We start from the raw sequence: 16,713 nt of genomic DNA, 5'->3' as shown, positions 1-16,713 counted from the left end.
TCTATAGGTTTCATGAGATTCCTTCAAAACCCTAGCAAGATTTATTATATACATAGACAAGCTTAATCTAAAATTGTATAGAAAACCACAGGCCCTACAGCTAAAACAATCTTGACAAAGAAGAAATAAAGTAGGAAAAATCTCTACCCAATATCAAGGCTTACTATGTAGCTGAAGTAATCAAAGCTGTTGGGGTTTTTTTTGTTTTTTTTTTAAATTTTTTTTTTTTTTTTGCGGTACGCGGGCCTCTCACTGTTGTGGCCTCTCCCGTTGCGGAGCACAGGCTCTGGATGCGCAGGCTCAGCGGCCATGGCTCACGGGCCCAGCCGCTCCGTGGCATGTGGGATCCTCCCGGACCGGGGCACGAACCCGTGTCCCCTGCATCAGCAGGCGGACTCTCAACCACTGCGCCACCAGGGAAGCCCAGGGTTTTGTTTGTTGTTTGTTTTTTTTGAGGCGGTATAGACACATAGATCAATGGAAAAAACTACAGAATCCAGAACTGTAGATTCACACAAATATGCTCAATTGACTCTTGACAATTCAAAATCAATTCAGTGAAAGAAAAATAGTCTTTTCATCAAATGGTGCTGGAGCAGTTGCACATCTATAAACAAAACAATAGCAAAAATAAAAACAACCCTCCCCCCCGAAAAAAAACTTTGACCTAAATTTTATACCATATACAAAAATTAACCAAACTGGATCATGTATTTAAATGTAAAACATAAAAATATAAAACTTTTAGGGAAAAAATGGAAGAAAATCTCTGGGACCTAGGGCTAGGCAAAGAGTTCTGACTTGACACCAAAAGCATGATCCATAAAAGGAAAACTGATGAATTAGACTTCATTCAAAATTAAGAACTTTTGCTTTGTAAAATACCATGGGAAAAGAATGAAAATGTAAGCTACAGATGGTAGAAAATATTTACAAACCACATATCAAACAAAGGATCTAGAGTACATAAAGAACTATCAAAACTCAACAGTAAAAAAAAAAAAAAAATCAAACAATCCAATTAGAAAATGGGCAAAAGATAGGAAGAAAAATTTCACTGAAGAGAATGTACAGATGAGAAATAAGTGCATGAAAATATGTTCAGCATCATTAGTCATCAGGGAAATGCAAAATAAAACCACAATGAGGTTTTACAATATACCTGTCAGAATGGCTAAAAGAAGAAATAGTGACAACACTAAACATGACAAGGCTGAAGAGTAAATGGATCACTCGTACATTACTAATGGAAATGTAAAATGGTACAGCCCCTTCTAGAAAACAGTTTAGAGGTTTCTTGTAAGACAAAACATGAAATCACCATTCGACCCAGAAATTGTACTCTTGGGAATGTATTCCAGAGAAATGAAAATATACGTTCTCACAAAAACCTGTATATGAATTTCATAGCAGCATTATTTGTAATAGCCAAAAACTATGAACAACTCTATATTAGTTTTCTGAGGCTGCTATAACAAATTAACACAAACTTGGCAGCCTAAAACAATAGAAATTCATCCTCTTTAAGTTCTGGGGTCTATAAGTCTGAAATTTGCAGGGCCATACTCCCTCCATGGGCAATACATAGGGAGAATCCATTTCTTGTCTCTTGCATCTTCTGCTGGCTGCCCGGGCATCCCTGGACTGGTGGCTGCATCAATTCAATCTCTGCCTCTGTCTTCACATCACTTTCTCTTCTGTGTGTCTGTGTCTTCTTTTCTGTCTGTTTCAAACCTCCCTCTGCTTTTCTCTTATAAGGATACTTGCAGTTAGATTTAGGGACCCCTGGATAATGCAAGATTATCTCTTCATCTCAAAATTCTTAACTCAATCACACCTGTAAAGATCCTTTTTCCAAATAAGGTAACATTCAAAGGTTCCAGGATTTGACCTGCATATTTTTGGGGGGTGAAGTGTTAACATGTGGTACATCCATACCATGGAATAGTACTCCATAATAAAAAGGAATGAACTATTGATACTCGCAACAACTTGGATGAATCTCTACAATTATGCTAAGTGAAAAAAATCAATCCCACAAAGTTACATACTGTGAGTCCCATTTGTACAACATTTTTGACATGACAGAATTTTAGAAATGGAGGAGAGATTAGTGGTTCTTGGGGGTTAAGGCTGGGGACAGGTGTCAGGAGGGAAGTGGGTGTGATTATAAAAGGTCAACATGAGGGATCCTGTGGTGGTGGATTCACGACCCACACAGGTGACAAACATACACATACACACGCACATATACACATGAATACAAGTAAAACTGGGGAAATCTGCATAGGATTGGTAGATTGTATCCAAGTCAACATCCTGGTTGTGATACTATCTTATAATTTTACAAAATGTTACCATCAGTGGAAGATGGACAAAGTGTTCAATGGAACTCCCTGTATTATTTCATACAACTGCATGTGAATCTCTAATTATCTCAATAAAAATTTCAGTTAAAAATTCATAATAAAGGTACCACCTAAAACACCTGTATTCTGGTAGCATTATCAGATGTGATAATGAACACAAATTTGGGGGTTTTGCTTTTTAAAAATTATCAAGTGCCTACAGAGATTAGAAAAATACAATCTCTTAAGTGTCGAGAGAGGACAGATATATAAATAAATGAATGACAATGATATGCTAAGAACAATGATGATCTACATATAAAGTAAATGTGGCACAGAGAAAGGGATGGTCAACTTTATGAAGATCAGAGAAGGCTTCCTAGAGGAGGTGATATTTGCAGTGAATTTTGAAAAATGAGTTTCAAGGTATTCAAGGAAAAGCAACATTCCAGGTAGAGGGGACAGCAATGTAAATGCGTGTTGGGATAAACTATAAATAGTTTATTCTTATTGGGATGAGTATGAGTGGGGGCAAAGGAGGAACATTTGGCAAACTATAAAGAAAGGAGCTGGAAGAGGGAGAAGAGTCATCCTTGTCCCATGGGATCAGAGGCATAGGAAAAACACAGCTGCTCAAACACACATGTAAAAAAAAATCAGCGACAGCTGTGATTCAGAGCACTCCTGAGTTCTCTTTATATCCTACTCTGGTTTTCATCAAACAGAAGCCTCCCCAACAAGACCAGACATCCTAGCTTAGGTACTATTTGCCCAGGTTACCTCCCAATTGCACAGAGATTACTTTCCATAACCCACACACAGCTTCCCAATTCCGGACAAAATGGACCACATTCATTTTCTCTCTAGAGTGGCTAGTGACCCTCATCCTGCCCTCTGCTGTCAAAGGCTGAGACCTATTCTTTATCCTGAGTGCCCATCGCTATAATATTTCTCCACCATCCCTATTCCAATCACCATTCTCATTCTCTGAGATAGATCTGAACTTAAGAAATTTAGAGAAATTGGATGCATTAATGACTGATAATTTAAGCCAGTGGTTCTCAAAATTTGGCGTGTATCAGAATCACCTGGAGGGTGGGTTGAAATGCAAAGTGCTGGGCTCTATTTTCATAGTTTCTGATTCAGTAGGCCAGGGGGTGAAGCCTGAGAAGTTGCATTTCTAACAAGTTCCCAGATGATGTGGAAGCTCCTGGTCCAAAAAATCACACTTTGACAACACTAACCGAACGGAGGAGGATTTATACCCAGAAAAGGAGCTTCTTTATTTATTTTAGCATCAAGGGTTTTTTTTTAATTAATTAATTTTATTTATTTATTTTTGGCTGCATTGGGTCTTCGTTGCTGTGCGTGGGCTTTCTCTGGTTGCAGTGAGTGGGGGCTACTCTTCATTGCGGTGTGTGGGCTTCTCATCGTGGTGGCTTCTCTTGTTGTGGAGCATGGGCTCTAGACGCGTGGGCTTCAGTAGTTGCAGCACACAGGCTCAGCAGTTGTGGCTCATGGGCTTAGTTGCTCCGCGGCATGTGGGATCTTCCCGGACCAGGGCTCGAACCCGTGTCCCCTGCATTGGCAGGTGGATTCTTAACCACTGCACCACCAGGGAAGTGTCAGGAGCTTCTTACTTTAAATAAATTTGTAATTGGGAAATGGTCAGGGAAGGGAAAGGTGACCTCATGCTCCTGTCTTCCTCTGGGGCATCCACTGACCCATGGAAAAAGAGGGATGATGTCATGGAAATAGAATGATATAGCCACCCAGCCCCATCAACCAATCCCCACCCCTCCTGAGAGCTTTCTAAGCAACTCTGCACCTCCTGCAGTATCATAAAAACAGTGAAGGTAGACTGAAAGGCTGTGGTTATGTGAGTGAATGTGGCCTTACCTTGTGCCAGGTATGGCGCTGTGGAGGTTATCTCATTTGAAGCCTCTCAACAGATTTGTGAGGAAGGTATTGTTATTATAATGGACAATGTGAATGAGGAATAAAGAGGTTAGGTAGTAGCGGAAAGAGGCAAGGCTAGGATTTGGAACATGGCAGCCTAGTTCTGCAGCCTGATTCCTCACCATGGTGTTATTGCCTCCCATCCATAGACATCAGCTGGGAGGGACAGAATTTGCCTGGTGTGTGCTTATAGGTTACTTCTGCACAGAGAATGTACCTGACGTGCAAGTTGAATCAGAAAACCGGGGCCTTCAGTTCTCTCTGGCTGTAGCATGTTTATGTGGTAAGTCTGGCTTTTACTGTTCAGAGGACTTCCCCACATCTCATTCAGTGATACATGATTCTCCCCCTTCCAATCAGAAGCAGGTAAATCACCAGATAAAGTAATAAACGTTAACTTGACATTTTGTTCTCCTTGTGTCCTTAGGAAAGGTATGTATCTGTCATGGAGAATCAAACTGCCCCAAGGATTATAGGGGGGAGGATTGATTTTATTCTGGGGCTTTAAGGATCCATATTTTCTCAGAATGGCAAGGGGTTCTCTCTTAGGGGGTGACCTGTGATCCTGCCTTTGGCAATGGATGGTACCTGTGAGATCAGGCCAAGAGCATGGAGGTTCTGTTGAATTGTGGCAAGAGAGACACATCTGCACTTGATCTGAGGTGCACCGGAGATAGAGGTTATCATGAGAAGATTGAAATAATGGCTTTAGGTCTCAACACTCAGCAGGTTGTGTATGACTGTCCTCACATTATAGATAAAGACACCAAGAGTAAGAGAGATTTGGAGCCCTTTCCTAAGGCCACACAAAAGAATTCAAAGTCTGAGATCCATCTCTCTATATATATTACCTCTCATAATTTTTTTACAACAGATTCTTCACAAAGTAAAAATGAAAAGAATTCAGGATTTTTTCCTTATTTTCAGTGTTTGATTTTTTTCCATTTGTATACTAAAATGCCCATTTTCTCTCCCACCTTCAATTTATTCCAAATTTCTAATCTCATTTAAAGTTAATCTTTGAAGATTAAACAGGAGTTAATCAAGCAAAGAGAGTGGAGAAAAGTGATTCAAAGGGAGTAAAGGGAATGTTTAAAATCTTAAATTGAGAAAAAGCTTGACATGTCTAAAGAGCTGAGACGTGCCTGAAACTGAGTGAGAGGATTAGAAAGACCAGAGAATTTGTGAAGGTTGGCAGAAGGCTTTAGACTTTTTCTTTTTACATTTTTAAATTTGAATCATGATTCTGTGGGTCAGAGACTGGGGCTGGTGTCAGCTAGGTGGTTCTCATCCGGGACTCACTGGAGGTCAGTCACGCAGCTGCAGGCAGCTGGCACCTCATCTGGGTTGGATGGTCTCAGGTGGCCTCATGCACACAGCATCTAACAGTTGATGCTGGCTGCAGGCTGGGTCATTCTCGCCAGTAGACTCTCCTGCTGGACAAGGTTAGATAGGCTTCAATCACACATGGGTCACAGAGCAGCATGGCTGGACAGCAAGAGCAGAAGCTGCAGCCACTGTGTTCTTTTGGTCAGAGCTGGTCACAAGACCACGACAAATTCAACTGGTAGAAAAATAGACTCTGCCTCTTGGTGTGAGACGTGGCATCTTTCATTTGGCCTTAGGGATTCTGAACTGAATTTGAGTAGATTTTAAGTTGAGGACACTGTGGGGACAGAGGGGAGAAAGTAAGGATGGGTTTTGCAACGGGAAGTGGACGTAATGGTTTGGAGGTGGGAATGGAGGGCAAGATCTGAAAATGGGTTGTCAGCTGGAGCATTTTATACTGTGTAATTTTCTTTGCTGCCATATTCTGTGCTTCTCTTTGATGCCTCCAGGATCTTCAGCTGGTTTTTTCCCCTTCCTTTCTAATGTTCTCTAATTCTCATTCCAATTTTACATTCAAGAAACAGCTTCTAGGGTCAGGGCATTGTGATAGGTATTAAGACTATTAAAAAATGTATGTGGGTTATTAAAATACATAAGCCAGATTTCTTACGCTGCATCCCATATATATTTAAAATGTAAAATTTATCCTCAAAAGCATTTTCTCAGACATTTTTGAACTTTGGAAATTAAGCTTGAAACTGCAACGCTATAGATCTACCACAAGATGGTGCCACAGGTATACTGAAAATAAGATACTCGCCTTATTCCTAATCCCACCACATTTGCTGGAATTTATTAATGAGTATGGAAAGCAAAGAAATACAAAGAGGTGAGAATGTGTGTGGGCAGGAACATGTTCATTTGACAGACTTGTTTTGAGCATCTTCTATGCCTTAGGTAGAATATATAGGGGAGGTATCAGGGTGTTTGTGTGTATGTGTGAGAGAGAGGGAGAGGGAGAGAGAGAGAGAGGAGAGAGGGAGAGAGGGAGAGAGAGAGAGAGGAGAGAGGGAGAGGAGAGAGAGGAGAGAGGGAGAGGGAGAGAGGGAGAGAGAGAGAGAGAGAGGAGAGAGGAAACAGGGAGAGGAGAGAGGGAGGGAGGGAGAGGAGGGAGGGAGAGAGAGAGAGAGAAAGAGAGGAGAGAGAGAGAGAGAGGAGAGAGAGAGGGAGAGGGAGAGGGAGAAGGAGAAAGAGATAGAGAGGAGAGAGGGAGAGGAGAGAGAGAGGGAGAGAGAGAGGGGGGAGAGAGAGAGAGAGAGGAGAGACAGAGGGAGAGGGAGAGGGAGAAGGAGAGAGAGAGAGAGAGAGAGGAGAGAGGGAGAGGGAGAGAGAGAGGGAGAGAGAGAGAGGAAGGGGTAGGGGAGATTTTTCTCCAGTTTTCAGGAATTAAACATACAACTTAAATACCTTAATGTTTCCCCTTGTCTGGAAAAAATTATAGTCCATTTTAAGAGAGATTAAATACAAACACAAAGGGTTAATGATGCAAACTTAAGTTTGTGTGATAGATGCAGAGATAGGGCTAGAATTCATCAATATAATATCTTTTACTTTTGCTGTAGAGACATATGGTTTAAAATACTTTCTTTTGCTTCATTTCTGTTGAGTCAGTGTGCCACTTATAACTTAACCAAGAAATCTTTTGCAAACTATAAGTACCATGGTGAAAGTATAACAAATCATCGATGTATCAGTGAGTATCAGTGAGTTTCTACCAGTAAGTGCACTAGGTAGATAAAGCATTTCAGTGTGGAGGCAGGTGGGTTAGGTTATTTACAATGCACTTATTTCCCTAGACCTCTTATAAGTCCATAAAAATCTTTTCATGGAAGAATTATTATGTAGCTCATTTATTAGATAGAGCCCATGTAACTGCCTATAGTTTTCCAAGAAGACTCAGAGGGGAAAAGGTCTTGTTCAAAATATACCAAATGAGATCATTGAAAATAGAGCATCTGATTTCCTTGGTATAATCCCAGATCCTTTTGAGAGAACACAGGAATTACCTCTTAGAATAATTCAGACCCAATGATGACACAGTAGAAGGAATATATATCTACTTTTCCAACTCTTTGTCTTATCCAGTATTGCTCACTGTAAGTTTCTAAGCATTTTGCAAAATCCTAATTTTATTCTTCCAAACAAGAATAGAGTTAGTGCCCCTTATCTGTACTCCCCAGGTAAATTCAACTGAGATTTATATTGCAGGGCTTATTGAGGTTGAAATTCCTTATGAATGAGAAAGAGTACAGCAATATGGAAATAGGATGAAGCCTCAAGTTATAACTCCAACCCTCCAAAATGCTTTGAGATAGAGCCTAGCCATTATGGATGGTGTCAGAAATCTAGAACTACCCCTAAGGTCACCTGAAAAAGTCCTTATAGAACAGCTCTGTATTCTGTACATGTGGTTTAAAAGCGTTAAAGAAGGGTGTTGATTATATAAGCCCAGAGCTCTAAGGAATTGATATATAAAGGAGTTTGAATGGAACTTTTTCAGAAACAAAGAATTAAAAGGAGTGCCTGGCCCTATTTTAGTGAAGAGCAGGTAGTCTTTTGCTTTAAGAATACTTTGGACTATGAACTTTTACATGTATCGTATTTATTAACAGGCAAATGTTATGTTACATCAAGTCTTGGTTTTTAGCTCTTAAACATTTAAGATTTTAAAATTTAAGATTTAAAAATTTAAAGACAATCATGGTAAGTGTTTGGGTGGCTGAGTGATTTGAATCATCAAAGGCACACTTAAAATATAGGTGTCTTAGAATAGAAGCGTTACCTATTTTAAGCTTATCTAAGGGAGAAAGGCTTTCAGTAGCTGGCTCAACAGAAACTTAACATTATTGAGTTCAGATTCTCACCGTGGGATGAGTGTGTTGTCACTGATTGACCTTTTTTCATACAGGAGTTCTACTTTCATACTCGGCAGCATCCCAGCCATGGAGGTTGCTGGGCATTGTTCCAAGTTAGGCATCCTCGTACAGTGTTACAACTGACCACGGGATGGGTGTTCATCCTTGGCACTTACGGTTTTTCTGGATCTGGTTCTTAGGCAAAGCTGCGAAACATGTTTGCTTTTCTCCTGATCACGTGAGGAGTTTGGAGGAACTGGGTGGTCTGGTTATTGTATTTTTTTAGGGGCTGAGTATGATGGCATTTGCATCACGTTGGCCCACTTCATTTCAAGAGGCTGCCTCTGGTGAGCCTTCCTTGCAACTCAGAGATCTTGGCCTGCAGATTCTGGAAGTTTATCTTTTCTTATGTGGACATGATGTAAAAGGTGTAAAGAGATGTTAATTTTATTCCCGGGGAGTTCCTGACTCTAGATAATCAGTTACTTTTAGAAGTTGCAAGAATTTCATCAAACCACCAGGGCACTATTTTGGTTGCTAAAGAAAAAGTTCACCAGATTATGTTGTACTGTCAAATGAATAAATGCACTTTCCTTCTTCACATGGAACGTGACTTTGTGATCATATGCTATGAACTAACATTAGAGCCACGTGTTCCGTTCTTCTTTGTACAGCGAATAGGAAGACCATTGTTCTCACAAACACCCCTAGGACTCCTCCTCACTGCAAGTCTGGGTCCCAAAAGGCACTCAAGAAATGCTCTTATTTGGGGGGAGCGTACCTACAGTTTTAAAATTTCTTTAATGAAAGTTGTATATATTTAAGGTGTTCAACATGATGATTGGATATACATTTACATAGTGAAATGATTACCCCAGTCAAGCTAATTAATATATCCATCTCCTCATATAATCACTTCTTTTGTGTGTGGTGATTGAAATCTACTTTCTTAGCAAATTTCTGGTACATTTGACCCTCGAACAACATAGGTCTGAACTGCACGAGTCCACTTACACACAGGTTCTTTTCAATAGTAAATACTACAGTACTAGACAATCTGTTGTTGGTTGGGTCTGCGGATACAGAGGAACTGTGGATATGAGGAGCCTCGGATATAGATGAGCTGCAGATAAGGAGGACTGACTATAACTTATATTTGGATTTTCCACTGTGCGGAGGGTCAGCGCCCCAACCCTGGCATTGTTCAAGGGTCAGTTGTATTCAGTACAGTATTATTAACTCTAGTCATCATACTGTATGTTAGATCTCTAGACTTATCCTTCCTACGTAACTGCAACTTTTTAATTTTTGAGAAGATCTCTTAGAAGATGTGAATATTCTGTAGGTCTGAAGTGTTAAGTCCAGTATCAGTACTTTTCTGTGTTAATGCTCTTCAATGTACTTCATATAAAAAAGTATTTATTTGGGAAATATAGGAAAACTCCAGGTAAATACAACATAATAGTCACGTGTCTTAAGAATATATTTTTAAAATGGGTTTTAATGTTATTCAGTTTGAATATTGATGGTAAATCGTCTTACTTTCTTTTTCTATAAGTGATTTTAAAGAACTCATACACCAAATAGTATATAAAAATAAAATATGGACCTTTACTTCAAAAGGTGAAGCTTATTTTTTTTCTTTGTTTCTGACATTCTCACATGTGATGTTTAAAAACCATTGTGGATGTTTTGCTTTGGGATACAATGAGAAGAGGCTGAGATAACCCAATGTTTTATGCCTCATTCTGAAGATACATTTTTCTTTTTTTTTTTTTTTAACATCTTTATTGGGGTATAATTGCTTTACAATGGTGTGTTAGTTTCTGCTTTATAACAAAGTGAATCAGTCATACATAAACATATGTTCCCATATGTTGAAGATACATTTTTCTTTTAAAATATCCTTTTGAAAATTATAAAGTAGGTTGCTAAAAGAAATATTTATGCCAAGTGCCTTTCACATTGCTGGGTATAAAGTAGGTAATAAGTGAGTGGTTGATATTTTCATCATTATGTTTTGTTATGTCTTGACACAATAATTCTGGATGCCTTCTTCTTACCTTCCATTGCCACGCCCTAGTTTTGTCATCTTGCATTATAGCTGCATCTCTGCTGTACTTTATGTCTCAGTTTTAATAGCACCTTCTTGTGGTTTTTCTGCCTATTCTGTTAAAGCAATGCTCATCTCCAGATCTCTTGCCAAGCCAGAGAACACTTGCCAAGGTAAGATATTATTTTCCAATCCATAACCTTACAACAGTTTAGGTAAACATTTCTGCAGGTCTATAGTCTCTTACCTGTAATTTCCAAAATCCAAGAAGCTCTGAAAATCAGAAGGTTTTGTAATTTATATTGATGGCAAAACCTGACCTGAACTGATGTGTGTGAGGTTAATAATAGTCTTTATCCCATCTAGTCTGAATATGCACGTATTTTGCTGCAGAACTGTTAATATGTCTGATTATAGGCTTTTGCCCTAGACTTTACTTGAGGCATTATATAATTCACAGTATACGCAGAGTATTATCTTTCTAAAATCTGAAAGCATGTGAATTCTGAAATGCATCTGGCACTAGGGGTTTTAGATAAGGGATTAAGGACCTATAATCAAATATTATAGTTTCATTTTAAAGTTTTATCTTATTACTAAGAAGCTGCATGTATAATAATAATAAGAGTTTTAGGCACACAATCTCTCACAGACTATTTTCTCAGACAAGAAAAGTAAAGAAAAAGAGAGAAAACATGGAGCAATTTCTGAATGAGTGATACCAATGCCATTTCTCAAAATGTATTCAAATTGTTTCCTAGGAGCTTCCTGAGGCACTAAATGAATGGAATTCAGGCAGCAAAAGTAACCACAAAGGTTTAGTACATTCTCCTATGACGTGGGTGTATGTACATACACACACACACACACACATACACACACACACACACACACACACACGCTTGTGTGCATCTCCACTCATATATGTCTATAACTATCTTCAAGGAAGGGAATCCAACTAGTGTCCTGTAAGGAGTCAGTTCCACACTGAGGGACATCAGGAGAATACCCACAGGAGTGCCATGTTTAATGTTGCTCCAAAATGCTGTGTTATGTAAATGTGTTGTGGCATAGTTCTTATTTTTACACAGATGTTTTAGATTGTAGATACTACTAAATGTATCTACATCTAAGAGCTACTAGTATTACTAAAACTGTACACAGTCATTTATAGAAGATCCTCAAATCAGGAATTGTATTTATTGGATCCTGATTAGCTCTGCCTTTAGAGTCTCAGTGAGAACCTAAAACCTAAAACCTAAAAATAAATATGAGTAGAACCTTAAATATGTGCTTTGTCAATGCTGCCTACTAGGAATTTCTCCCAGTTATTTTTGTGATTTTTTGATAAATGTTTTATGTCCCTGTTGCTTTGCACTTTTCATGCACATGTCGAAGCTCTATATTTTGTGATCTCAAATCATTGCTGCTACTTCCTGGGATTTAGCTACCTTGTGCCTTTTTAAGACATCTCAACTGGCTCATGAATCTTATATTTTAGTATAAAAGAGGAAGGATGGTGAAAGGTAAAGGTATAAATTTGGGGGTGGCTGGGGTAGGGGTGTATGGATTTATTGAGCTGTAGATTTTTTAAAAAATATTAAGCAGTGAAAGACTATGTGGTTAAAAATATTCTCTACCTTGTCCGTCTATTTTCTTGTTACACAAAATAAATACATTTAAATTTTTATTATTTAGGAATTCACCTTAGAGTAAAATTGATAGTATTTTGCCCTGGTGCTAGCATAGCCCTGCACATTTTTCCTATCATTATTATTTTAATTTAGGGACAGGCGCTCACGGGTTAACAGATATTTAACTTGCTCTTTAATGGACATCTGTGTCAAATATATGGAATTTTTTTGTTACAATTGTAATAGCCTCTAGTGATTTCATTTGTCTATAGAAAAGTCCCAGGGACCTATAGCTATTTTGGTTTTTGTAGCTTTTTTGATAGGTCCTTATAACATAGACTACTGATTTCTTCTCTGTATTCTGCTCATTGTTGAAAAGCCAGAGCTATTTTTAACATTTACACAATTTCAATAGACGATTCTTCATTCCACAAGGTTTGGTGCTAAATCTGTGGAGCCTTTCATAATCATATCCTTCTTGTGGTTTGCTTGAATTTGATCACAGTGGCTGATTTCATGCATTGATAATGAAGGCTTAGGTTGCCTGTTTCTCGGCGTAAATCCACCTCAGACTTGTAGGTTGACAGTGCTTCTGGTTTCAGCACGCATGGAGATATAGAATTGAAATTGCTCTGCTTTCTTTACAAATGACTCAGAGTGTGCTTGTCCTTCCCTAAAATGTTGCCAGCGTGTAAAGGATTTTCAATGAGCAGTGCAACAAGCCAGCATCTGGGAAGGTTTGGAGCTGCACTGACATAGCGTGGTACTGTCACACAGATAATCAGGGCTGGAGCCAAGTCTCCGTAGCCCCGTGCATTACACTGGTCACATCCTGGAAGTTTTGTTTATCCAACTTGGTTGCTTTTGAAGCCGGTGAAAGCCCTGCCAGGATGTGGAGTGGACTTCCTAGCAGAGGTGAGCATTTTTATTCTAAAACTTGGACGCCGGGATCTGGGGTGTCAGGAGCAGATTCTTTCGAATGCTGTGTTGAATCCTGTGGAGTTATCAGTTGTGTTTATCATGTTGTACTGACAGATCTGAAGGGGCAACAGTGAAGAGCAAAATCTATGATTCTTTAATTTTGGGGGGAAGTAACTCCTTAAACTGATGTAATAACATTCTTTTCATTCTGTGCTAGCTGTTTGCCGAGGACATCTTACCAGTAGGTGACTTCCTTTGCATTTTAAACATTCAGAACAAGTCAGTGATATTATGTTATTTGCTATCATTACTAAAAGTAGGCAGTTAGCAGTGTTATTATGTGCTTCAGGTATATAAAAAAGGCTGTGAACTAAATGTACTTTGTAGAATCTCTGATGTGAAAAATATATAGCAGGAAACAACTGATATTTATGAGATAAGAAAGTAAGTGAAATAGATTACATATTGGAGTTGATACCTTGTTAAGCTTGACATTATTAATAATTAAAAGTTATGACCTGTCATGCACTGGACAGCCTACAGTAATTGATTTCCAGAGATGGTATCCTAAACGAGAGGAGGATAAAATTAGAAGCATTTCTTCATACGGCATGTTTTAATTAGATGTGACGTTTAAATGTAGTAGATTTTATCATTTAAATGTAAATAAAATACTGACACTCATCTGGGGAGTTAAACGACTAGATCATCACGCCCAGACAGGTCTGATGTGGCTTTATAAGCATAGAGTATTTGAAAGCCAGCCTGATAAGGGCAGACTCAAAGTTAGCTTCCAAGTAGATGGAGTCCTCTTGCTTAGGCTCTTCTAAACTCTAATTCCTACGTGATGAGAAGCTGTTTCTAAAGAAGAAAGGACTGTGAGAGTTATGATGTATTCGATAACAGTATGCTTATTAAGTGCCTGTTTGGTATGTTAGGTCTGCAGAGAAGTCTATTTTTATTTGATTGGAAGCTAGCGTGGCACATGGGGTATGTATATATATGTGTGTGCAGTGTGTGTGTGCGTATGTGTGTATATGTGTTTTCCTGCTAAATTTATTTGAGGCAGCTGTTTTATAGCTTTCAGCTCTAAAGTTATAGATAAGTGTGTATTTGTTTGACAGAAGATTCCAGAACCCCGCTTACTGCCAGTACATGTAAAGCTTGGCTAAGCAGACGCATCAGGAGCAAACCATTTGCGTTCGCCAATCTGTCTCAGCAAGTCCCAGGGCCACTATCTTGCTAGAAGCCACTGTGTGCTTTTGAAAGCATGAAATTAGTTTTATACTAAGCACATGGTTTCTCATTTAGCAGCTCTTTTTATGGTAATGGTCAATTTATGGTTCACTACCATGATTTCGGTGTTCTGTCAAAGCTGATAGCTTCTGCTAAGGTGTCTCTATGAGATAAATTTTTAAAAAGCAGAGGGAGGGGGAGGACCTAATTAGACCCTCAAGAAGAGACTCTTAACTCCAACCCAGTCTACCTTCCTGAATGCACTGTCGTTTCTCTAAAGTTCCTTTATGCTGTTTGATCCAGGACCAACAGATTTAAAGTTGCTAACATTTACCACTGCGGATCTTACTTGACATGTGACATCAAAATAACTGTGTTCCAAAATGTAAAGTATTTGTTCATCTTTTTGCAATGCATTTGTAGAAAACCACTCTATTAGTGCTGACCATATTGTGTCATTCATCATTAGGCTTATCTGCTTGTTTGTTAATGCATCCTAGAGCACGGTGGGAGAGAGTGTAAGGCTTTTATACATTGTATAGTTGATATAAAGCATCCATACTTCATTATACATATATGTGCTATGAGGAAGTTTAGTTAAGGAATAAAATTAAATAGTCTGAAGATACATTAAAACATTTAAAAAATGTCTCCTTTCATACAACTGCCTCATCTTGAAAAGTAAAAGTTCTCAAATGCTAAAATTATAGAAATATTAAAAATAGTTTTTGTTTCCACAGTGATAATAGATGAAATGTATATGCAAATGTGGTGAGAATGTTTTACTTAGCCTTTTCTTTCCATCAGAAAATAACCCTTGTTGAAAGTTTTGCCAGTCATAATGCATTTTGAAGTAGAGGTGATCAAAATTAACTCCCAAGACATTTAATGAAATATTTATTCTTATGTTTATTCTTTGCATGGCGGAAATAAATCTATACATGTAGATTAGGGAGCACGTTGAAATGGTACTATTATACTTTCTCTTTCATATGGCTTTGACAGGGGAACTGAAAACACTTCTGAAATCTTGAATTTCATGATTTTTTTTCTTGTTAATCCTTGGATCGTTGCCTAGGTTAAGCAATTTCGCATGATTAAGGATTCAAGATAAAATGTTGTTTATTGAAATGCAGGGATATATTATGTGCCATTATAATTAGAAGATTTTCTGTTTTTAGATGAAGCATAATTTTAAACAACTTATTTTTCTTCTGTCCCTTTAGGAATGTCATGTCACAAGTCATCATCAGGTGGTTAGGGGTATTTCATTTTAGATTTTGACTTACAAATAAGTATCTCATATTTCTTACTTCCCCAAAGCCCATGAAACAAATTGGGTTTGTGAGTTGAGAATTAGAAGGTTAGAAGGGTATTGAGATGTTTTCTCTTTGAAATTCCTGATGATATAATGTGTTTAGTAAATGAAAACTTTAAAAAAGTTTTAGAACGTCAGAATTCTCTTAGAATAGTGAAGCTTGTCATATTAAATAGATCATGGAAAATTCACTAGAGGAAATGAAGGATAATTTAGCATAGCTGCCTGAAGTCTTAGTAGCAATTTCTCTTTCACAAGAAGTAGGATTTAGAAAGTTTTCATGAGGATGTGAGATTCTCATGAATCTCAGTGATGTACCTGCATCTGTTCACTTTTGTATCAAGAGATAACAATCTGTAGTTTCCTTCAGCAGATTTTAAAAATGATTAGTTATGAAATAGAGCAGATATAGGAAGCCTGCTTTAGTTGAGAAACATGATTACAAAAATCAAAGTACTCTCCAAGTTCATTGAGCTTTCCCATTGCATACATTCAGTAATTAGTTTGGACTATCTATATACTCTGTTGTTTATTTTGAGGTATGTTGCTGTGGTGATGAATACTTTTTAATATAAGTATGTCCCATTAAATATTTGGGACATTCTTGCACTAAAAATTATTCGTTGTTTAGCTGAAATTCAAATTTGAGTTAGTGTCCTGTGTTTAATATGTGAACCCTACCTAGTTTCTATATAAGAAATTGAGTCTCGAATTATTACCTAGAAAATCGGGTCTACCAAAGCTAAAATGGAGGCTTCACTTTTCTGTAAAAGCAGTCGATTTCTACTGTTTGAGTTTATGCCAGGAAACTCCTATGATAAGAATGTTTCCATTTGAGAAACTTAAAATGGTATAAGAAATAGGATTGATAGAGCAGAAATCATGAGTAAGGATATGAGAGCCTCCTCGTAATTACTGAGATAAAATAATAAAGGCAGCACATTAAATAATAGCTGTCAGTAACATTTTAAATAAATCATGAGAATTGTACAATTAATTT

The 16,713-nt window shown here is 38.1% G+C and overlaps 1 protein-coding gene across 2 annotated transcripts in view; it reads left to right on the top strand.

The window, feature by feature from the left end:
- The window catches only part of ZNF385B (zinc finger protein 385B), a 311,863-nt gene that overhangs the window by 9,300 nt on the left and 285,850 nt on the right, over positions 1–16,713 (top strand). The window contains exon 3 of one of the 2 annotated variants that reach the window (XM_082840917.1): positions 13,016–13,153. The exons of the other annotated variant lie outside the window; for it this stretch is intronic. Within the exon in view, the coding sequence (XP_082697043.1) occupies positions 13,016–13,153 (138 nt within the window). The remainder of the gene's footprint in view (positions 1–13,015; positions 13,154–16,713) is intronic. 2 annotated transcript variants of the gene reach the window in all.

The sequence above is a fragment of the Leucopleurus acutus genome, assembly GCF_964270905.1.
Source record: "Leucopleurus acutus genome assembly, chromosome: 6".
NCBI classification, from domain to species: Eukaryota; Metazoa; Chordata; class Mammalia; order Artiodactyla; family Delphinidae; genus Leucopleurus; species Leucopleurus acutus.
Note: the sequence above shows the minus strand (reverse complement) of the source record. Positions and strands in the feature narration are given on the sequence as shown.